The 23,850-nt window shown below is 39.1% G+C and overlaps 2 protein-coding genes across 2 annotated transcripts in view; both read right to left on the minus strand.

The window, feature by feature from the left end:
- Window positions 1–23,850, minus strand: part of LOC122342952 (NACHT, LRR and PYD domains-containing protein 3-like) — a 924,523-nt gene that overhangs the window by 191,060 nt on the left and 709,613 nt on the right. The gene's annotated exons all lie outside the window — the stretch shown is intronic.
- On the minus strand, window positions 5,356–23,067 carry LOC122342954 (NACHT, LRR and PYD domains-containing protein 3-like). The gene is given in 14 exon segments (XM_043237180.1): window positions 5,356–6,395; window positions 6,465–6,511; window positions 7,911–8,084; window positions 11,703–11,876; window positions 11,973–12,146; window positions 14,618–14,788; window positions 14,943–15,435; window positions 15,438–15,492; window positions 15,494–16,725; window positions 17,731–17,772; window positions 17,954–18,097; window positions 19,991–20,026; window positions 20,136–20,251; window positions 22,969–23,067. Coding segments are annotated over 13 exon segments (3,378 nt in total). The 5' UTR covers window positions 20,239–20,251; window positions 22,969–23,067; the 3' UTR covers window positions 5,356–5,862.

Here is a 23,850-nt window from a genome sequence, read left to right on the forward strand (position 1 = left end):
TAAGTAGAAAATGGCTTTAACTTGAATGAGTGTCAGGAAAGGTCGACTTCATATAGAAAATACTAAATATACTGACTGATGTGTTCTTCTCTTTCCACCCTAAACTCACCCTATTGTGACTTATACACAGATTAATAAAAACTTCAAATCCACAAACAACATTTGTAGAACAATTCCTAAAGAAATGCTCAAACTGGGAAGAGTTCACTCTCCATCCAGATGCAGCTGTGATGATCCTGTACCTCCAGTCCTGGTGGACTGATGGGCCATGGTGGGCCACAGTGGAGAGGAGGGAACTAGGAGGCAAGGGGGAGCCAACGGGTCTACAAGCCAATCTGGAGTCCCGGACTCGGAGGCTGAATAGTGAGGTGAAAGGATCCTCCACCCACGCCGGCGATGGTTTACACTACAAGATGGTGTGCTGAGGGTGAGCATAGGGGCTGCCAGGAGACATCAACGGGCACTGGAACGGGTGGGGGGTAGGGAATTTCTTAGCCTCTTCTGGATAAAGATCTTTTAGAGTGATCACTGGAGGCGACGTTGGCTGCACGATCACAGGAGGGGGCTCTGGTGTCAAGGACCATCCCCGGTAACGTGAGTCATTGGCGAGGGTGACAAATTCCTCTGTGTAGTCCTCAAGAGAGCGCTCCCTCTGCTCCAGAAAGAGAATGAGGAAATTAGGGTTGGACATAGGGGCTAACAAAAACAAAAAAAATGGGGAAACACGCCGCTTTTTACTGTTTGTACGATCTGGTCTTCTGTCACGGTGTGGTTCTGGGAAGAAGCACTCAATGAGAATATCTAGTTAACAACTTTAATCATTAATAAACAAGGAAATAATTGTAACATAGAAAGGTAGACAACGACCACACACGTAAATCTGGGATACTAAAGACACAACTGAAGACGTATCTTGAAACGAGACCAGACAACCTGATATCAAACAGACCGGAACTTAGAAAGCCAAATGTAAATTACATGATTAACTAAACACACCTGAACCAAATGAGACGATCAACAGAAGACAGAAAGTAAGTCACAACGAGCACATGGAAGTGATTGTGAAGCCATGCATTTTAGTAACCAAAAGAAATGATGTAGACAATGTCAACTGAGATGAATTTTGAGTTTTGAAGTAGATTAGTACTTTAGGAAGAAAATACCTTTGCAATCATTTTAGAATTTTATATTTGCTAAATATCAGAGAGGACAAAGGCAAGGATTGATGCGTTAGCGTTCCAGGAGCAGTATGCCACCAAAAGTACTGAGAATGTAGCACAATTCTCAGTTGATTATATAAGTAATGTCACCTTCCATGGAAATTTGAGTACTTGAAATATATCATTCAGCAGGCATGTGAGTTTTTAATGAAAGATATGGCTTGGTAGCTTTGATTTCAGACAAAAGTGTCATTCCTCCATTATGAAGATGAAGGACAAATACATGTTACTGTTATAGCATTTAATACTAAAACCAGACAGTGAAATGCTCGAAACATAACACATCCAATGTAATATTTCCAGGATGGATAGTTCAGATAGCTCCTCAGAGTCTGCTGGATGTCCAGGTATGACGGAGACTAAGGTCCACGTCACATGAAGCATTGACGGCTACCCCCAGAAGTATGTCCCTGTGTTTTATCATTTTCATGGTGTGCAATGGTATAATAAATAAAAGCAGTGGTTGCAAAACTCTTTATAAACCTGTTCAAAAATCAATAGATTAAACTTTTCAGTACTCTTTTCAGCAGTGGAACAATGTACATCTACAGCATCTAGAAATACCTGAAGAATGTTCTAATTTTGAAAGTCAAAGTAACACTTAATGTTGTAGTAGTTATCAATAGTTTAAAACCTTAATTACACTAATATTGATTTATATTACATTTAGTTGTAGGACCATAAAAACATTTTCAAAAGGTTTTTCCATTTACTTTTAACTTTGCGTTTTGGAAATATTTCTATTCTCTTTCCTTGGATGCTGGAGCCCAAACACTCAACACTCAGTTAAAGTTTCTAAGTGTGGCGTGGGGTGATGCAATCAGGTGGCAGGAAAGATCAAACTTCCCCAGTATGGAAGGGGACTAGCACTCCGACTACGCCACTATGGGAATTTCACCCAAAGAATTTAAATAAACCACCTAAAACAGGCTAACACAGATTCGTACCACCAATTAAGAGTCAGAGAAGTTGGTCATGAAACACTTTATTGATTTAAAATAGTCTAGAAGGTTGTTGGATCTACTCAAGACACTTCTAAAAGTCAAGGGCCCCCGGGCTGGAGCTTACCAAAACTAGGGAGGACAGACCACACCACTCGCTGGTCAGTAACTTGTCACTTGAGAATGAAATAGGATTATCTACACAACCAAATCAAGAGAATTAAGCACAAAAGAAAAAAAAAACAAAAAAAAAACTTGACCATATGTCACATAATTAGCTCCACTGAGTGCTAAAGGAAGTCAATTCGAATAAACAGATCAAGACTGAAAAACAGAAGAAATCAATTCAACTTCAAAAGATGAGGACATATGGAAAACCAAAAAAAAAAAAAAGAAGAATATTAAACCAAAAAAAGTCTGGAAACAGGACAGCACTGCAACCGTTAAAGCAAAAAGGCGACTGCAGTGCAGTTTATGGACCTTCACTTAACCTAAAAAGCAAGAAACAGAGCGTTACACTATTAAACACACTCCCTCTACCCCACTATATTATATGCAAGAACTACTTACGGACAGAAGGAATTTGGGTTTCAACCACTGATACGAGTAGTCTATGTCAATGCAGGGAACAAAACTATTCGGTAAGCGTGTCCGGTTACCACAACTGAGAAAAACAGATGGGTTAACGCTACGGGCAATTTCCTCGATGCGTGTTAGGATACTAAAATTAAGCCATACTTCGTACCTTCTCCAGCGTTTAAGTACTTCTACGAACCACCTCAGGTGGCTCGGCAGCAATTGGTTCAAGACCAGTACTTGAATCACGTCTCTAAAACATGTAAAGTACAGCTCTTAACTAAACAATAAACTAAAAAGAAGAAACAAACAGTATGCGCTCCTCATCAGCTCGCGTGCTTCAATTTAGTTCCGGGGAAATGACGGAAGTGCGTTAACGGCGCTACGATTAGTCAAGCACTATAAAAAGAATCTTGGCTCCTCCTGCCACATAAGGTTTGTGTTTATTTTGTAATTACAGAGAAAAGACTCCCTAAAGAATTGAGCACGTGGAAAAGTAGTGAATATTTCTTCTATAATGTACGCATTTAGTAATAAAAATGATAGTATAGAATGAAATGATAGATAGAATGAAAGTCTAAATCTTATACATTTGGGCACTCTGGTGTTGAATAAATGCTAGTCTGCAAATTGGTCGATATTTTGTGGATTATTTATTGTATTTATTGCATGACTCTAGTACAGTGGTTCCCAACCAGTCCTGATCTAAGGGGTGCCGTGAGATCTTTTGCCGCCAAAAATTTCGGGGAAAATTCCAAGGGTGCCTCAAACAAGAAAAGGTTGGGAACCACTGGTGTAAACAGTGTTCTCATATCATCTAGGACTAGGTATAAGGTGTTGTTGCATGCAAACCCTCGAAATGAAACAAATAAATAAATAATAATAAAAAAGCTACAGAGATTTTAAATATCTATTTCCTTATATCAACTTTTGAAAGGCTTTCCAAGGGTGCCTCAAACAAGAAAAGGTTGGGAACCACTGCTCTAGTACATAATCCTGATCAGTTTTTTTTTGTAATATTGGCAAAAGGCAATCAATATTTTTATTCTCTTAACATTCAAATTCCTAATCATTAAAATCATCAAAATCTACCATTAAAAGTGTATTCTTACTTGTGGCTTTTTTTTTGCATAATGGTCATTTTCTTGCAAGAAATATTATTGTCATCTACATTATTGTCTGATTTTTCCTCCTCATCTAGTTCTACTAGTTAAATTCAGCTGAGGGGGTGAAAGTCTAGGTTCTTGTAACCCTCACCCGAATACTAGCCCGACTCAACCCGTTACCGCTTCATGGGTAACTTCCTGTTTAAGGACTATTTAAACTGAGATTCCTCCACATGTGATTCGCGAAGTATTGCCAGTTTCACTGTCTTACCGAGCGTTTATCTTGTTGTTCTGATTGCTATCACATGTATGACCTTTGCCTGTTTGTTTCATCTTCGTCTCTTGGATTCTGTTTGCCTGTTCGGATTGCTACCTTCTTAACGACTCATTGCCTGACTACTGACTCTGTAACTCGGATCATCCTTGAACCTGTTTGTTCTTTGGACTGTCTGACTGGTATCGACCCTTTGACTGTTTCACTGTTTATGTCTATTGTCTCATTCACTAAGAAACCTCTGCACATGGACTCTACTTCGCCGTATGGGTTCTTGTTACAGTTCTGTTGACTCCAGCTTAAGCTTATAGCATTAGATGCATTAGACATGTGATGATCATCAGATATCAGACATCACTAGTCTCTCCTCGTCACTTTTTCTTATGGGTCATCTACTTGTCTGTTTCCTTCTTTTTCCACTTCCTTTTCCAAATATTTTGATCATTAACTGTTCCATAAATCCTTTAATCTTCATCAGGGTCCGTGTTTATCTTTGGTTTTTACACCATTGTAAACTACGGCAACACAAGCGGACAAATGCGGAAGTGGCATTTATTATTTGTTGTGCGTTTCAGTTATCATGGATCACAATTAGACTTTGCAAATTATGGTAAATCTTCAAAAAATGTTGACATAGAAATACAAGTTGAATAAATATCTGCAGTTCCAAGATAGAGACAGCTTTGCGAAAACCTCGGACTGCACAGAGACTCTGCCATTGTGTGCGTTTTAATAGACAGGTAAGCATATATTATTTTTGAGCAAGGATTAAGGTGTGCTGGATATGAAGCGGTGCTGCAGCGACTGAACAGTGCATGACATCTGACGTCACAAGTCCTGCAAGAGCTTTTAGTTCTATATGTTCTTTATAATCGCTCTTGCGGTCCTCTGGTTCCATCATGGAAGGACGTTGATGTCTTGGAATCTGTGCATGAAGCACTAATTCCCTAACTGGAGTTCACAGTTTCATACATGACTGTGACATATGTAAAGCCCGTTCTCCAGCTGCTGAGAAGAAAATTGAAGAGTGTTAATGAACAGGGTCCGAAAGACATCGTCAGAAACGATACCAAGCAATGGTCAGGGCAGGCAGTGATAATTAAGGTCAAAGAGTCCAGGCAAGGATCAGTACAAGGAGTCAACAGAGGCATTAGAACACTCAGAATTATCAGCCGAGGCACAAATAAGACTTCGTAAAGAGGAGAATGTTTTTACAAAGGGGAGATAATGGGGAGCACCTGGGCAGGTTATCAGTCTCGAGGCCAATGCATGATGGGAACTGTAGTTCAGGGAGAGGGCTCTGTCCAGTGGCCATCAGAGAGAGCCACAGAGGCTCGATTCACGACACTAATCAATTTTAAGCTTCTTTTCCATGTTCTTTCTGCCCGCCTACAATTTTGTCTAAGACTTCTTACTTCATTTAACCAGTGGACCAGACCTAACTTTACTCCATTTAATTTTTTGCAGGGCCACTATATCAAACACAGGTTGCAACAGGTTGAATGCAACCAATGTAACACCCATCATGAACACCCATATGCTGAAGAACAGAGTAAGACACACAAACACACTGATTTTGATCAAACAGATTTTACTGTCTATATGAGGATTTATTACACACTATTTCAGTGACAGAAGTTGAGCTGCAGTATTACTTTCCTGAAGGATAATATTTCACTGTTTCTAATTCATCATGCAGCTCAAAGCATTAGGGGTAGAATCTCTTGTCAATTTATTCTTATTCATCAACACAGTTTCACTGATGATCCAGCAAAATAAACCCCAATCCCAGGATAGAGGGTCTGAGTGAATGTGGTCTGGACTGTGTGGATGAGTCTCATTGTGTCAGAGACCCTGAAGAAGGACAGAGTTCCTGCGCTCTCATCCACATACACTCCTATTCTACAACAGCTGCTGATGGGCTTCACAGGGAGATCAATCTCTATGTTATTGTGTTTGAATGAGTAACTGGAAGAAGAGCAGTACAAACTCCAGGACTGATCATTACGTCCAAAAGCACATTCATCACCCGTACCTTTCCTGCTGATGCTTTTATATGACACTGATATACGCACACCATATTTTCCGCTCCACTCAGTCTCCCAGTAACAGCGTCCGCACACTCTCTCTCGACACATCACCTGCTCATAATAATCAAATCTGTCTGGATGATCAGGATACGACTGCTTGTCTTTCACAATTGTCAACTTTCTGTTCTCCTCAGACAGAATGAGTTGAGTGTGTGCTGTGTTTGGATCCAGTGTGAAAAAACAGGCATCTGAACACAAGAACAGAGACATTTAGAACACAACAACAAATCACTACAGCTGTGTGTGTGTAGACTTACATTTTTGAGGTCCTGGTGTAATCCTTGATTCTTCTCCATATTCCATACTATAACACACACACACACACACGCATAAGCACAATGGTTCTTATATTCTGCAAGCTACTATAGTCCTACACCTAAACCTATCCCTTACAGGAAAGTACTGACATTTTGGATTTTCAAAAAAAACAAAAAAACAAAAAAACAAAAAAACACTGATTTATAAGCATTTTAAAAAGACATGGGGCAATGTCCTGAAAAGCCACTTCCACCTTGTAATACCTATGTCATAACTTTGCCTTTATACAAATTCATGTCCTGATTTTGTCAAAAAACGCACAGAAACAATCAGTCAGTGAACAAAAATCTGTTTGTTGTGCACAGGGCTTAAAAATGGAAATAAAAATAAAAGATTATTAAAATATGCTACAATCATGAGATATATCACATATACATACACAAAAAAAACACTTTAAAGCACTTAAAATGTTCATAAGGGATAGGAAAATAAAATTGAGCAAAAACAGTTTGAATTGTAATTAATGAGTCCTTCTGAATATAGCAGCAGCTAATTATTTCATGATTGCCTGCTATTTTTTGTTTGATTTTCACTACTTGCTTCTGTTTTGTGGCCAGTTACGGAGTTAACATACATTTTGTTGCATTCTGAAGACCTTGATTATCTGGTTCATGTGTGCTTGTTTACGGTTGCATATATACACAGATACAGCACACCATTTGTTTCTATGCTTGTTCCAGTTATCCTGATATTATTCGCTGTATGTATTTTCGGCCCATGTTTGCTGAGATGTCTGATGGACAGTGTATGCTACAATCGATGGGTTGACTAGAGGGCAACAGGGAAACGAGCAGGTGAGCTTGGTTGATAATGTTTGACATCATCAGGTTTTTTTAGCCTGAAAGAGGGGACTGAGGGAACATTATGCCTTCTCTACTATGTGTGTGTGTATGAACTCTGACCTAAATGTGACGGAGACGCCTTGTGCGTACGGAGAGCTGTTTTGGCTAGATAGCAACTGGCCCTTCTACCACCTCAAGGTGACAATGTATCTTGCTTTCACAAGGTTCTCACTCCCACTGTTTTTCCCTCTTTTTGGTTTTGCTAAGCTGTTAAAACAAGTTTAACCAATAGTACCATATATGTACATGTTTTTCTATGTTGGCTTGGGGACCAAGTTCCTCCTTTTCGGGTGCACTCCTATTTTTCCCTATGTATATAAGCTGAAGACAGACTTGATGTTTTTGAGCATTTGTTTGAATAAACCAGATTGATTTCACTCGTGTGGTTTTATCGGGCTATGCTTCCAGCGCGCTGAACCAAGGGTACACATCCACCAGCGATACAGACAGAGGGGACCTGCTGCAGTGCAGATTGAAGTACGCACTATTTCATAATTTCCTACAAAAAGTTTAATCAATAAAACCTCTTTCAATTTCACATACTTGAGTTTATTCAGGATGTAGACTGGGTCATTCAGTTTTTCAGAGAGAAGCTTGACTCCTGAATCTCCTGGGTGATTGTAGCTCAGATCCAGCTCTCTCAGGTGTGAGGGGTTTGAAGTCAGAGCTGAAGACACATAATGACAGCCTTCCTCTGTTACCATACAGCCAGACAACCTACAAAACATACAACAGTTTACATGTTATATTGTTTTTTTATGGTGTATGTTTTGTATTAAAAACTAAATAAAAAAAAAAAAATTTACACTCATTTAGCATTATCGGGAGGAAACAAATTTCCTCTTAAATCATTGGATATTATATATTGTAACGATGAGGCAGAGGCAGAAGCCAAGGTTAAATCAATGTGCAGTTGTTTATTTAAGTCAGAAGCAGCAATCAGAAACGTTAAGGCAGGTGGGTTGTTAATACCAAATAAGCAATCCAATCTTTCAACAAGTAGAGGAGTATTCCACAATGAGTAGAAGGCAGGCAATGGGGTTGAATCAAATCGTCAGTCCTCACCCGAAAAACAATACAAAAAGGGCAGGTCAAGAATTAATCACAAATAGAATGCTCTGTAAGGCAGATGAACTAGCAATACTTCGTGTTTGAACACATGTTGGGCCTTTGGTTATAAAGCCCTCAAACAGGAAATAGTCAGATAAAAAAGCAGCGGGAGTGAGCACAGCTAGTACTGAAAGCTGGTTAGGCATTACAGATTGTTGCAAGGGGGTGAGACATGTCGATGAGTGGGTGAGTGAATTCTGGGCATACTCAGGGCAGGAATCGATCTTGCTAGTTCCGTGGTTAGTGACCAATCCATTAGAGCTGATTAACCTGAGGTAAACTGCATGATGTGCAGTTACTAGGGAGTGAACTGTGTTCTCCGGTCACACTGGGCAAGGGATTTGGCACATAGGACATGATCAGGTTGTTCATTTCTGGCCACCAGAAGGAGTTTTTGATTCATTGGATTGTGCAAGATATACATGGGTGCCCTACACTGAGAGACGTGTGTGAATCACTGCATTATTCGCTGATGTAAGTTACTACTCCAAGTTCTTGTGATTGGTGATAAATTGAAAGGGACGCACATCCACTGCAGCGCTTCAGTAATGTACTCCTCCATGGCTTGGCTTTTGATTCTGTACAAGGAGTACACTTTACCTTTGGGTGGCATGGCCTTGGGCAGAAGGTTGATGGTGCAGTCTCCCGGCCTGTGTGGGGGTAGCTGCATGGCCTTGGTTTTACTGAACACTTCAGAAATGTCTTGGTAACAGGAGGGGAATTTAACTGAATGATTAACCTCAGGGCTCTCCACACTGGTCATGAGACAAGATACTGGTTTGTTGGGAAGACATCGGCATGGCAGAACGTTGACCAGCTCCTTAATTCACCATCAGCCAGGAAATATTGGGGTCATGAACTGATAGCCAGGGGAAGCCTAACATTACCTCATGTTTAGGTGAATCCACAACATATAGGGAGATAGATTTCTGATGAAAGAGGCCAACTTGAAGCTTGAGGGGTTGGGTCTGGTGTGCAATTCCATCACCAATGAGAGTATTATTGAAGGCTTTGATCTTAATTGGCTGGGTGCAGGGTTGTACAGGAATGTTTCATTTTGATATGAGACTATGGTCAACCAAGTTCAAAGCTGCTCCAGAATCTATCATGGCTGTGAGATTAAGGGGCATGTCATTAGCTATAACAGTGATGGGTAACGTTAATGTTAGGTTAGAAAGTAGTGAGAAATGTTCAGTATTCACCAGGTAAGAAGTGGACTTGTGCGGGCATACCAGGCTGCAATGTGCAGCTCCACCACAGTAAAAACATTATAGATTCTGATGCCGCCTCTCCCTTTCCCCTTCAGGAAGCCGTGAAACAACAACAAGCTGCATGGGTTTGTTATCTTGAAGCATGTAGATGGAGACTGATTTGGGGGTTTTATAAGAATTTTTCTTGAGTGCTGGGGTGCTCATCAGATTATCTAGTTTAATGGTTAGCGGCAAAGTCCAAGAAAGACAGCTTGTCTCCCTTACAGCCCAGCTCTGTTTGCAGATAAGGGTTTAGACGTCGGTAAAACAAGGCTTTTAAAGCAACATCATTCCATCCACTTTGTGCTGCCAGCAGTCTAAATTCAATAGCATATTCCGCTGCTGGTTGATTACCTTGAGTGAGGTTCAGGAGTTGTCGAAATATCCTTTCCACCTGCTGGGTATTCAAATAACCTCACAGAGCGGTTGCATGAAGTAGTCCACTGAATACCATACTCTCGAGTCAGAATCCCAAATGGCTACAGCCCAATCAATTGCTTTGCCATTTAACAAAGTCATCAAAACAGCACATTTCCTCTATTCAGACTCAAACTTGCTTTCTTGAAAATCAAGATACAATTTAACTTGGTGAATAAACCCTTGCACTGTTCAGCAGTACCATCAAATTTGTCTGGAAGAGCAAAGCTTATCGTCTTGGGTGAGGGTGGAAGGAGTGATAGGATGAAATGCGTGAGCTGTTCATTTACGGATTGCAGCTTGAGGAGTTGCTCTTGATAAATTCTCAGGAGTTCGCTCTGATAAGAGAACGCTACTTGCAGGTCAGAAACATCAGCTGGATTCGTGGGAGGCAAAGTATTCTGTAACAATGAGGCAGAAGCCGACATTGAATCCATGTGCCGCTATCAGAAACTTTAAGGCAGTCGGGTAATTAATACCAAATAAGCAGTCTGTAAGGGTCCCCCCTTTCCTGAAGAACGAAATCTAGAGGCCCTGGTCAAAGGTTTAATGAGCGTATGGTCTTTTCTTGCACTTTTGAAAAATCTTTTGCTTTTCCAATTTTAACTCTGACACTTCACAAAATTTTATCGGACTCCAATCTTTCATGACTTTAGCTATATTATACTTAAATGTAACTGCCGATCCCTCTAGTTGTGATTAAATTTGGTTTGGCCAGAACAGACTCATGACACATCTGGGCTAGTCCAGGTCTAGTCAGTGGCTACCCCGTAGATCGCTTACCTTAATGCAGCCATTTCCTCAATAGACTCAAAAAGAGCCGAGTCACCCTAGCATGCAAACAATGTGGTAAGAAGTCCCTGACCTACTAGAAAAATTTTTTCAAACAATATTACAAGTTAACTAAGATTAACAGTTAATTTTGCCAGGCAAGAATATGTTCCAAATTGGTTTAATTCATAAACATATGCACAACTGATCAGCAGTATAGAATCAAAACAAAGACAAAACAAAAAACAAATATAAAAGGTCGTCATACCTGATCTTTAGAAAATACATAGTGTATTTCTGTAGTCTACAGAATGTTGTGTTTGCGAGAGAGAGCACTCAATGAGAAAAAAATTAACTTAAACAATTTTAATCTTTTAGGAACAAAATAAACCCTACAGTTACAGGCTGGCAGACAGGACACAAAACTACACGCATTCAAAGACGAGAACCAACGATTAAACAGAAGGAAACTGGAACTTAAATACACACAGCAATTGGCTAAATTAACAAGACACAGGTGAACACACTAAGATAATTAACAGAAATTAGGTCACACCGAACTCATGGCACAAGACAAAAACAAGAACAAAGGAGTCCACATGTGTGACAGCATGTAACACCTTTTGACACAACCATGTTAAGTTTATACTATAACTAAGATGCCAAAGGTGTCTTGCACAAAGCTGCTAAATAACAGTATTGGATTGTTCAAAAGCTTTTTTTTTTTTAAATGACTTTGCTTAGAAATAAATTCATTTATCATAGCATTTTGTTGAAAATCATTTACCTCAGCATGTCTAACTGACAGTTTGGACTCTTGAGTCCTTTGGAAAGAAGCTTCACTCCTGAATCCTGCAGGTCATTGTTACTTAGGTCCAGCTCTTTCAGCACAGAGGTTGAGGATTGTAAAAATGACAATAAACTCTCACAAGACGGAGCAGTGAGATTACATATAGACAATCTGAAGAAAAACACATGAATTTGTTAGAGAATAAATCCTTTTTTAGTAACTGACATGGATCAAAACAAAAAATCGCCAAGTATTTGAAACTCAAACCTCAATATCTCCAGTTGACAGTTTGGATTCTTCAGTCCATCGGAAAGAAGCTTCACTCCCGAATCTTGCAGGTCATTGTTACTCAGGTCCAGCTCTTTCAGCATAGAGTTTGAGGACTGTAAAGCTAAAGATAAACTTTTACAGGATTGAGCAGTGAGATAACACCCACACAACCTGTGAAGAGAACAAAACAAAGAGTAAATTTAAATTTAATTTATAGTAAAAGTATAAAACTTGATAATAAGTATACAGCAAAGCACTAAATCATTTCAAAATTGTGACACTAATGAACTATAAAAAAGTTTCAACTACTAAGGTTTACATTCAAAACTGGGTCATGAATCAAACTTATCCAGTTCTTGAGTTGTCAAATTATCAACACAACGAATCTGTCCTACTGAAGTGATGCAAGAACAAATAGCACTATGAACCTCGTAGCAAAGGATTTTACTGATGGAGTGAAAAAAAGGCAAAGCGTGAGTTATTTACAGTCAATGCAAAGACACGATTAAACATCCTGTGGCATGATTTATGTGTATTAAGCATTTTGGCCATTTCACATGTGATTTGAAAGAGTTGAAAAATCTTTGGTTAATGCAGTGCAAATATTCTCCAATCAGGAGCTTGCTCTAGTAGTGACTTTGTTACCACGTAGCAAGCAGAGGCATAAATCCAAAACAGCAATGGAGGACAAAATCATTGTTGCTGTGTGGATACCCAGAGAAACGGGAATAAAAAACTTCTTGCTTGGAACAAAAAAAGTGAGTGAGGAGATTGAACAATCCCGGTAATATTCTGAAGGTTAAGACAATATGGGCACATAATCAAATTATCTTTACCCAAATTAACAAAAAAGACAAGCATAACTAAACAAATATCAGTTTTATTGAACAACAAACATTATAAAAGCATATTAGGAAATAAAGACAGTCAGAGGCCCCTCCCATAACATGAATTTGTGAATTTCACTGGTGAACGAAGAAAGTAAACTGAAAATGTTGAAGTGTCCAACTTTTGTCAATCACTTGATTAACCCTCGCATTGAGTTCCTCAGTGTGGTTAAGATTTATATTAAATTCACCAGTTTAGCCTGAATCTGGAGGTTTGTACTTGAGTTGCCTTTGTGTTCTCTTGTTGTCTTCATTGCAGAAAGGGGTTTCCCAAGTTTGCTGATTGGGTGGAAGTTCAGTGGATGTTGAAGTCTTGGTGCGGCTGTTGAAAGAACTTTGCCTGGTTGAAGTTTGACGATGTGTTAGACTTAGGGATGGCGGGTAAACTTAACTTACATGAACTTTCACGGAAAGAAAAGAAACTGAAGTAAAGAAATAAAAGTACTGAGACTAGATGGATTTTCTTCTGCCTACATAGTAGCAGACGTGTAGGCTGGAGCACACAGATTACAAAAGAACGTAGGCTAGAGCATACTAAAAGTATAGTGAGAACCAGATGTTAAAATCATGGCTGAGAGCGTGACTTAAACACTGACTAAGAGCATAATGTCAATCTTATCTTGTCAGTCACATGGTCCAAACTTTCCTGCTCTTGCAAGAGTATACATTTTGACATGATTTCCATGATTTCTAATGAATATAATACATTTGACTAAGAATTGATTGGAAGAAATGTCTCAAGCAAAGAGATAAAATTTCATGCATACCCAACATGGATAATACATTATTACATTAACCATTCCATAGTATTTTGAATAACACATAATAGTTAAATGTGTGGGTTATATATATATATATATATATATATATATATATATATATATATATATATATATATATATATATATATGTCATGCAAATTGATGAGTAGGTGCTCATAAGTCCTTTAATTATTGTACCCATGTGTGATGTGCTATGACTTGGACCATTCATTTTGTTTACTTCCCCCGTAATTTTACACTGAATGGGCAACTGTATTTTTACAGCATTGCCACCCAGTGAATGTAATCACAATTACACACTCTAGTCAAAGAGTTTTAATGACAATAATTTGATCGTAAAAAGTCAACTATGTGGTTACAATACAATACAAATGATGTAGTGTAAGGAGAAACATAGCAACCCTGAGCTAAGTTTTGTGTTCTGAGTTAAGTTTTGCTGCAATGCCACATCTGATGTCTGACCTTGAGTCTGTGCCTGTCTAAAACTTCAACCAGCCCAAAACTCTGCAACTCCAGCCAGCTCCCAAGACTTCACTACAAATGAAAACTGAACTTCCAGCCAATCAGCAACCTTGGGAAAACCCTTTCTGCAATGATGGTAACATAAGCATTACCCTAAACAAGCATCACAAGTACCTCCAGACTTTAGCTGTCCTAGTGCATTCAATATAAATTTTAACCTCAATGAGGAACTCAATGCAAGAGTTGTTCAGGTATAGGCAATTGCTGCCGTTTAGTGTTTTTACTATATTTTGGATTTGAATATCCGTTGCAGAGTTCATTCAGTGAATTGTCATTAGCTGTAAAACAGTGATTCTGTCCCAATTCACTAAAAAAAACATAATTCCTGAATTTATACCCTGGTGGTTTTCTCATCTACAGACGACTGGAATTCTCTGCTAGCTATAGTTATACAACACCTATGTATTCACATATTTGAAAATAGCAGTTCAGTAAATTTGAATGTCCAAACCTCAGTATGTTCAGTCGACAGTGTGAACTCTTCAGTCCATCAGAAAGCAGCTTCACTCCTGAATCCTGCAGGTGATTGCTGCTCAGGTTCAGTTCTGTCAGATGGTTTGATGATTGTAGAGCAGAAGACAGAGTTTCACAGCATGTTTCATCAAAACCACAGCCGTCAAATCTGCCCAAACAGAATGTTTAGGTAGATTAGTTTTTGATGTTCAGTTTTGTTCCTGCAACAATCTATTGTACAATTTGATATCACATAAGAAAATACTGCACATTTATTTTGACATTTAATTTTTAAATGAACAACAGTCAGTGAAACTACTCACATGGCTTTTCTGCAGCATCTCACAGCTGGAATGAGTCTTTTGTAGTTAAAAGATGATGTGAATATCTTTGGATTGAACTCATCCAGCACCTTCTCTGAAGTCAACAGTATGTAGGTCAGCACTGTGCACATTGAAGATGAGAGATCTCTTTCTGGATGTTCATCTGAACTGAGGTAACTCTGGATTTCTTCATATAATGAATTGTCCTTGAGCTCAAGTAAGCAGTAAAATAGGTTGACTAAAGTTTCATCTGTGATATTTCTGTTTTGTACTTGTTTAATGTATTTAACTGTTTCTCTGTTGCTTTCTGTGGTGTCTTCAGTGTGTGTGAGCAGGCCTTTGAGAAGATATTGACTAGATTTCAGTGAAATGCCCATCAAAAACCTCAGGAACAAGTCCAGATGTCCTCTCTTACTCTGCATCGCTTTGTCAACAGCCATCTGTAATAGCTTCTGCAATGTGACATTTGTTTCAGGTTTCTTAAAGAAAAACAAAGGTCCTGCATGTTCTTGTTGAGGTAGCAGATGAACACATGCAGTGCAGCAAGAAAACTCTTGAACACTCAGATGGACAAAGCAGAAAACCTTTGTCTCATGAAGTCCATCTTCCATTTTAAAGATCTCAGCAATCATTCCCGTGAACTCTGCTGACCCTTCACTAACATCAATTCCACATTCTTCCAGATCTTCCTCATAGAACACAATGTTTTCCTTCTTCAACTGTTCAAATGCTAGCTTGGCTAACTTTAAAATCATTTCACCATTTAAATCCAAGAGCTTTGTGCGTTCTCTTTCTGCTTTTTTATCATATTTCTGACTCTTCATGTTTATTTGCATCAACAAGAAGTGAATGTACATTTCAGTGAGTGTTGTGCTGATGCTCTCGGCTTTGTCCTTGAGGAGAATATTCTTCAGTACTGTGACTGTGATCCAGCAGAACACAGGAATATGGCACATGATATAGAGGCTCCGAGACATTTTAATATGTGAAATGATTCTGGAAACCTCAGTCTCATCTGAGATTTTCTTTCAGAAGTACTCCTCCTTCTGCTGGTCAGTGAATCCTCGCACCTCTGTGAACAAACCTACATACTGAGGATGGATCTGATTGGCCGCAGCAGGTCGTGATGTCACCCAGACAAGAGCTGATGGAAGCAGACTCCCTTTTACTAGATTTGTAAACAGGACATCTACAGATACTCTTTCTTCAAGACTGTCCAATGTATCACTTTCAAAATTCAAAGGCAGTCGGCTCTCATCAAGTCCATCAAATATAAACGCAAGTTTAAATTCTGTATACAACTTTGATTTCTCCAGGTCCTTCAGTTCTTTATAAAATACCTGAAGGAATTCGTGAAGATTGACCTTTCTGTCTTTAATGCTGTTAATATCTCTGAATGGAAGCAGGAACACACAGTCTATATCGTGATTGGCGTGTCCTTCTGCCCAGTCCAGGATGAACTTATGAACAGAGACAGTTTTTCCAATGCCAGCGATGCCTTTAGTGAGCACAATCTTTTTCACATTGTTTCTCCTTAATAATGTAAATATATCATTGCAGTTTATGGGTTGGTCTTGTACTTTCTGGGTCTTTAGAGCATCATCAATCTGCTGAATTTCATGTTCTTTATTAACTTCTTTCATATCTCCCTCTGTGATGAACAGTTCTGTGTAAACAGCCTTGAGATGTACATCATTTTCTTTCTTGCACTCAAAAATATGTTCCGCTTTGTGTTTCATTTTGTTTTTGTGAGTTTCCAAGAATTTTTCCAGCCTTAAAATTTCTATAATTATATATAAAAAAGCAAATAATGAAAAAAAGTTAACTGGTTCAGGCAAACATATTATATTCATCAGGATTCTAAAAGGAAACATGTCAAAAGTAGCTTACTGTAATGAAAAAGTGTATTGGTCTGTTTTTAGACAAAACAATTTCACACAGGTAAAAGTATTTTCACCTTCTTTTTTTTCCTGAGTTTCCTTTATGAAATTTCAGATGCAACAAGACATTATTAAGTCTTTCTGCACTTAATCCTTTTTCACAATTTAAAAACAGCTAAATCTTTGGTGTTAATTCAACACCGCTCATGGCCTTCTGTGAATCCAGTTTGTGGCCTTCTGTCCAACAGACACCAGAGGTTACTACATTACTCTCACACACCAGACTGTTACATATTGCCCTGCACTACATGTCCCATGTTCCATTGCACAAAATGCACTCACCTTGCCTTCATTTAGACAAATAAAAAGTTGAAACCCCTATTCAGTGCAGAGGTACTGTTTGCATTTATCGCTGATTTTAGACTGTGTTTGCCTCTCATTTGCAATATTGTTCATGTTCACAGATTACCTCTCATTGAGCTCACTGGATAACATTTGTATAACAGATGTACACATATTGTTTTATCTCATTTTTATTCATTAAATTTTTCTTAAATGCTTTTTTTTCCAGTTTGGCCCAAATGTCTGCCATTTTATATTTTGTTACCTTGAAAGAATTAGTTTGGCTGTAATGTTTAGGAAACTTGCAAAATAGCAAAACTAACATGATAAAGAATCGTGATTGTTACAGTCTTTTGTTACCTTGAAAGAATTAGTTTGGCTGTAATGTTTAGGAAACTTGCAAAATAGCAAAACTAACATGATAAAGAATCGTGATTAATATCATATGTTTGCCATATCACCCACCCCTAACTTGTGCTACAACTGTTTGGCCTGTGCTACAAAATTTCCAACCTCTGTAGCACCAGTGCTATGTGCAAAAAAGTTAACATACAGCCATGACATACCTTGTTTTTCTCTGTATTCCATCTCTGAAGATTTCTGTTGATCTGGTAGAGAAAGAAAAGATGCATAAATAATGAGATCATTAGAAAATACAAATAAATGTACTGAGGTATTGACACTAAAATGTTGTTAAATCATGTGAGTCATATTCAAATTCTGAAATGTAACATTACTCAGATGTTAATAGAACTAGTAGTGTGTCTAGTCATAGTGAAGTAAATGTACCGTTTCCTTCAGCATTTGAGCCATAAATGTTTACTGGTCCTGTGAAGGTGTTTGCGGTCAGTAAAGCAGCCTTTACTTTTGCACCTGTTTCAGCATTAATATCAACACTGACTGTAGTCGGGGCATTTCTTATCTGGACTGGAGCTTAGTGTAATGAAAGAGAAAGATTATTAGATGGATTTCAGAATTGAACACAAAATATCAATTTGACAGAATAACAACTGCTAAATGGGGTGAATTTGAATAATGTACTGCAGGGAGTCATGTAAAAACATAACTGAATGTTGCATGGTTCTGCACTAAATATTGACAAGTTTCTAAAAAAGGACTAGCAGACAGAGCTAAGTAGATGGGACAAAGTAGATGGGATAACAAGGTAACAAGGGTGAGAAGCTAATCAGTTACTAGGCACTGTATCCCTGCACTCACAAAACAGATCTCGTGAGTGAGCTAATATAAGCCAGTTGTTGAGATAGTTGAGGATGCGGGTGCCCTACCCTCAAAGTGGGGTCAGAGCACCCTCCACAACTTTAGTAAAGACACGGGCAGACAAGGACAGCCCAAAGCAAACTGAAGATACGGCTTGTGTCGAGGTAGATTCGAGAGGCGGAAGTACACGTCCTTCAGGCCGATGGCGGCAAACCAATACTGGTGCCGAACACATGACAGGGTGCATTTCTGCATCAGCATCTTAAATGGCAGCCAATGAAGTGGCCAATTCAAGACTTGCAGATCTAGGATTTATTGTAACCCACCATTCTTCATGGGTACAATGAAATAAGGACTGTAAAATCCAGATTTCATCTCGGATGGAGGGACAGGCTCTATTTGATCCTTTGCCAATAAGACTGAAATCTTTGCATGCAGTACAGAGGCATCCTTCACCAAGAGGACAGAAGTGAAAAGGATGCCTGTGAACCAGGCGAACTGAATCGCATAACCGAGTCGAACCATCCAGATCAACCAGTGAGATGGCCTGGGTACCCACGGTGGGGCAGCCGGGGAGAGAGAGGTGGCTCAACCCGGAAAGCAAAGCATCCCAAAGTAGAGGCAGGCCTCACCTGGCTCCCACTGTCTCATGGAGGCGAAGTTGAACCAGAATGTCACTCACAAGGTGCACTCAGTGTAAGAGGCCCAGAAACATGGAAACTTGCTCTTTTTGTGAAAGGGTGGGTACCCTGAGGCTAACGACATAGATATTGGTGTCCCCTAAAGAACAATCTCCCTAATTTTTAGGTAACGGGCTGTGCCCCTCTCCGGTAGCTGGCTGGACGCCCTGCTGAGGGATTACATCCTTCTGTGTTTCAACAAAAGCCTGGAACCTGATCATTTGGAATTGAGAAAGAGAACTTTGTCAGCGTCACTCATCTGTGCCAGGTTCAACCAGAGTTGGCACTCCTGGACCACCATGGTGGACATCACCTGACCGAGGGGCTGTGCCGCAACTTTTGTTGCTTATAGAACCACCTTTAAGGTGGTGGTGTTTTGCACGCTCATCAACGTGCCCCACCATTAAGGGTAGCGAGGAAGAAAGAAAAGGCACCGGGGCAGAGTGTGGCTGGGAGTCACATCTGGACCCTAGATACCAATCATCCAGCCGTGAGTGCTCGGGGGATGGTGGTGAATTCACCTCCAGCCCGATGCTCTTGGCTGCCCAAAGGAGCATGGCCATCAACTCATCTTCTGATTCTTTCTATGCAGCCGCCATGGTGGAGAGCTGCTCAGTGTCCTCGTTGGCTGAAGAAGACTAAAGTCCCTCCTCTGATGCAGCAATGTATATCTCATCCTTGTTTGGAGCCCCAAAAGAGACGCTAGGTCCGCCATGGGAGCTCTCTACAGAGCAATGCTGGGAGGGATCAGGAGTCTGTGGGGGCTGGTATAATGTCATAGTGACTGACTGAAAGGGAACCACTGGTTTAGTTTAACAGGATCAGTTGTGTCTTTACTTCTCTTTATGTTCAGCTCATGTTTGTTAAAGTTGCACACATAGACTCATGACACAGGCACTGTCTTATTGTTGCACTAAAGTTGGTTTACCTTGTTTTTCTGCTGCCTCTAAGCATTTATTTTCATCTGTGAAGAAAAAGGTAATAATGTTAAAATAGTTTAAAATAAAGAATGTTTTAATTAAATAATTATTCAGTGAGATATTGTTCTGTAGAACTAAAAAAAGTGTCTCAACCAGTTGTTCTCAACTTCAGTCCTTGGTAACAGCAGCAGCAGCAGCTGTAAAATGTGTTTCTGTTTTGACTCTCATCCATTGTCTCCACATCCTGCTCCGACATCTTCCGTCACTCACTCATTTATGCAAAACAAGAATAAAAGCTTTGTATTTTACTGAAATAGTACTACAAAAGCAGAACACAGCAGTTATATGATGAAGGCATTACACTAAACTGTCTGTCAATATTTCAATTTGGGTGCAAATAATCAGATGATGAAAAAAAATTGTGTGCTTAAGAGATTTTTCAAAAGGCTAATGGTAAGATGGGTAGTATTTATGATACATTGTCACCTTGGAATTATAAGGGGTATCTGACATTTTTCTCAAAATGGAGTTATTTGCATATTCTTATTCTGTGGCACCTTAATTACATTATGTGTTGTTTGTTTTGTGAGCTGTGTTACTTTTGCCATTTTTTAAAATCTTAAAGCTTAAAATCTCAAATCTTAAAGCTCACTGTTTTAAAACTGCTCAGAATGCAAATAGAACCAGTAACAACCACCTGGCTCCGGGTGAAGTAACATTAACAAAAGGAGAGGCCACACTCAAAATTAAATGCAACAAATAAACACTTAATCAAGATCTCAAAGTAATACAAAAGAAACAAGTGTAAATTAAGAAAAGAAAACAATCCAGGACTGGAGAAGGAGACGAATGGCCAAAGCCCAGAACCCTCTTCTGCTCTCTGAACCTTTAAACCCTAAATGCCAATCAATGGTTAAGGTCCACACCTGTACAAGGCTCCCACATTGAAGAAAGAGAAAACCCAGAACGCTACCAAGTGGACAAATATAAAAACACTCTGACCATAAAACCCCCCCTTTTAAAACTGAGGTCCCAAAAAGGTAACTCTGCAAAACCAACAATAATAACAATAACAACAACAGTAATAATAATAATAAATTTACTCCAGCAGTCGAGATCAGTGGGCTGCCATACAAATGTCCCTTACCGCCCTTTATTATTCTGTATCTTCAGGCGCCTTGAAAATACTAAAAACAGGGCAAGTTACATAGCAATTCCATTTTACTCACCAAAAGGAGAACGAGACAATGCATCTGCTATAACATTATCCTGCCCTCGAATATGGTTAATGCCTAAAGTGTATGGCTGTAGTAAAAGAGCCCAATGAGCCCAGTAAGCAGACTGTGATCTCAAAACGCAGCTACAGGCATAGAACCATCTCCTACATACACATCGAAGTGCTGCAAGGACAACCTCAATGCCAGCGTTTCTTTCTCAATTGTAGAATAATTGAGTTGATACGAACTTAACTTTTTGGAAAAGAAACTAACAGGGCGTTAGTTTCCATTATTGTCTTTTTGTAATAACACAGCTCCTGCAACCCCTTCCTTGGCTTCAGTGAGATGAACAAATAATGTAAGCAAACAAGAAAGATGTTCATCCCATGTTTGACTATGCACTACGACATCATCTAAATACATGGCACATCCTTCCAGCCCTTAGACCACTTGATTCAGCAGGTGCTGGAAGGTAGGTGGTGCATTTCGTAAAACCGAAACTCATTACATTACATGAGTTTAGCCCAGACGGAATAATAAAAGCAGAAAGTTCTTGTTCTCGGGCAGTTAAAGGAACTTGATAATACCCCTTCACAAGCTCAAACTTAGCCAACCCCACAGAATCAACACAATCTTCCACCCATGGAAGCAGAAACAAGTCGGGCTTGGTAAGGTTAATTAATTTTCTGTAATCATTACAAAACCTATATGTCTTGTCCCGCTTTTGCCCAACTTGAATAAGACAGCTGCGCAAGGTCAGTATTTAACAGTATTTAACCTCAGCTTCCAAAATATCCTGCTTTTCAGAAGAAACACGATAAAATCACTGTCGTATTGGCAAAGAATCGCCAACATCCATATCATGATATATTAAATCAGTGCACATAGGACTATCCGAGAAAACGTAAAAAAATAAATTTGCGGCACTCAGAACTATGATTAAGCCAGGTCTTCATTTTCATTTGGGCTTTACTCAAGTTTTCTCAGGCTAGTTTTCCTGCCAAATACAATCGACATCGGAATCTACTTACATAATCCAAGACATTCACTGGCATTTCATCTTCAATAGCATCATTCAATAGAAGTGTCAGTGGACCTCTCACTTTGTGACCAAACACTAAAACGTTAGGGCTAAAACCCAAACTCTCCCGTAAAAAATCGAAATTCTGTCATTACTTACTCACCACCATGTCATTCCAAACCCGTAAAACCTTTGTTCATCTTTGGAACACAAATTAAGATATTTTTAATGAAATCAGAATGATATCTAACCTTCCACAGACAGCAACACAACTGAAATGCTCTAGGTCCAGAAACATAGTAAATACAGTAAAACTATGGGTAAAACTACATATATACAGCCTTCATTAACAGAAGAGACTCCACTTAAAAAATGTACAAATCTTAGTGATTTGAGGAGCCCTGCTGTAGGTGATTTTGAGGTCTTTCAATAAAACCAAATTGAATAAATATTTAAAATACATATCACATATTGATCGTTTAAATGTAAAATCATAATATTCTTAAGCTGTTTGCTAACATAAACTGCAATGATAGTTGTTTTAGTGTGTGTTTTTTATTAATAGAATAATCAACACATTTTGCACTTTTGATTCAACATGATCCATGGCTATATTATGTGAATAAGATAAAACCATCTTTATCTAAGCATTAATGTCTCAAAAGCACAAAGTCTCGAAAGCATTAAAGTCTCGAAAGCACAAAGTGACACATTATTACACATTAAAAAGAACACAAAGAACACTCACTTGTGTTTTCTCGTCTGAATCAGGAACAGGAAGATCTGAAATGTATTCCACTTTTGTAAAACAAGTTAAAACTTGTTTCATTCCATCTTCTTAGAGGTTGCATAAACAGCATAACATGCTTTCGGTTACAGTAAGAGGAAACATACCAGGAGCTGAGACAGGGAGACATGTGACAGCACATTTAGATATTAAATAATCCACTTTCATTCTGATTCTGGCAAAATATCAAAAATCTGTATGTAGGCATTAGTTTGAAATGGTTAACATTCTAACAGTTTTCTCAAAAACTGATTACAATTACATTTATTTATTTTATTTTATTATTTTGTAATTAAATGATGTAATTATAATGCAATATAAATCTTAATTCATCTACATAATTTACTTTTATTCAACCTTTATTTAACTGGAAAAGATCTTTTTCACGTGAGTCATATGACAAACAGAGATGAAGTGCAGCAGCTCACAACTTGGTGTAGAGTCAACAATCTATCTCTGCATGTCGACAAGACCAAGGAGATGATTGTTGACTTCAAGCGAGCAAAGAGTGACCATTCTCCGCTGTCCATCGACGGGTCCAAGGTGGAGACCATCAGGAGCACCAAATTCCTTGGTGTTCATCTGGCGGAAAACTTCACCTGGTCACTCAACACCAGTTCCATCACCAAGAAAGCCCAGCAGCGCCTCTACTTCTTGAGGAGGCTGAGGAGAGCTCACCTCCCTCCATCCATCCTGACTATGTTCTATAGGGGGACCATTGAGAGCGTCCTGTGCAGCTGCATCACTGCCTGGTTTGGGAATTGCACCGTATCGGATCGCAAGACCCTCCAGAGTATAGTGAGGACAGCTGAAAAGATCATTGGCATCTCTCTGCCCTCTATC

The sequence above is a fragment of the Puntigrus tetrazona genome, chromosome 4 (assembly GCF_018831695.1).
Source record: "Puntigrus tetrazona isolate hp1 chromosome 4, ASM1883169v1, whole genome shotgun sequence".
Lineage (NCBI taxonomy): Eukaryota > Metazoa > Chordata > Actinopteri > Cypriniformes > Cyprinidae > Puntigrus > Puntigrus tetrazona.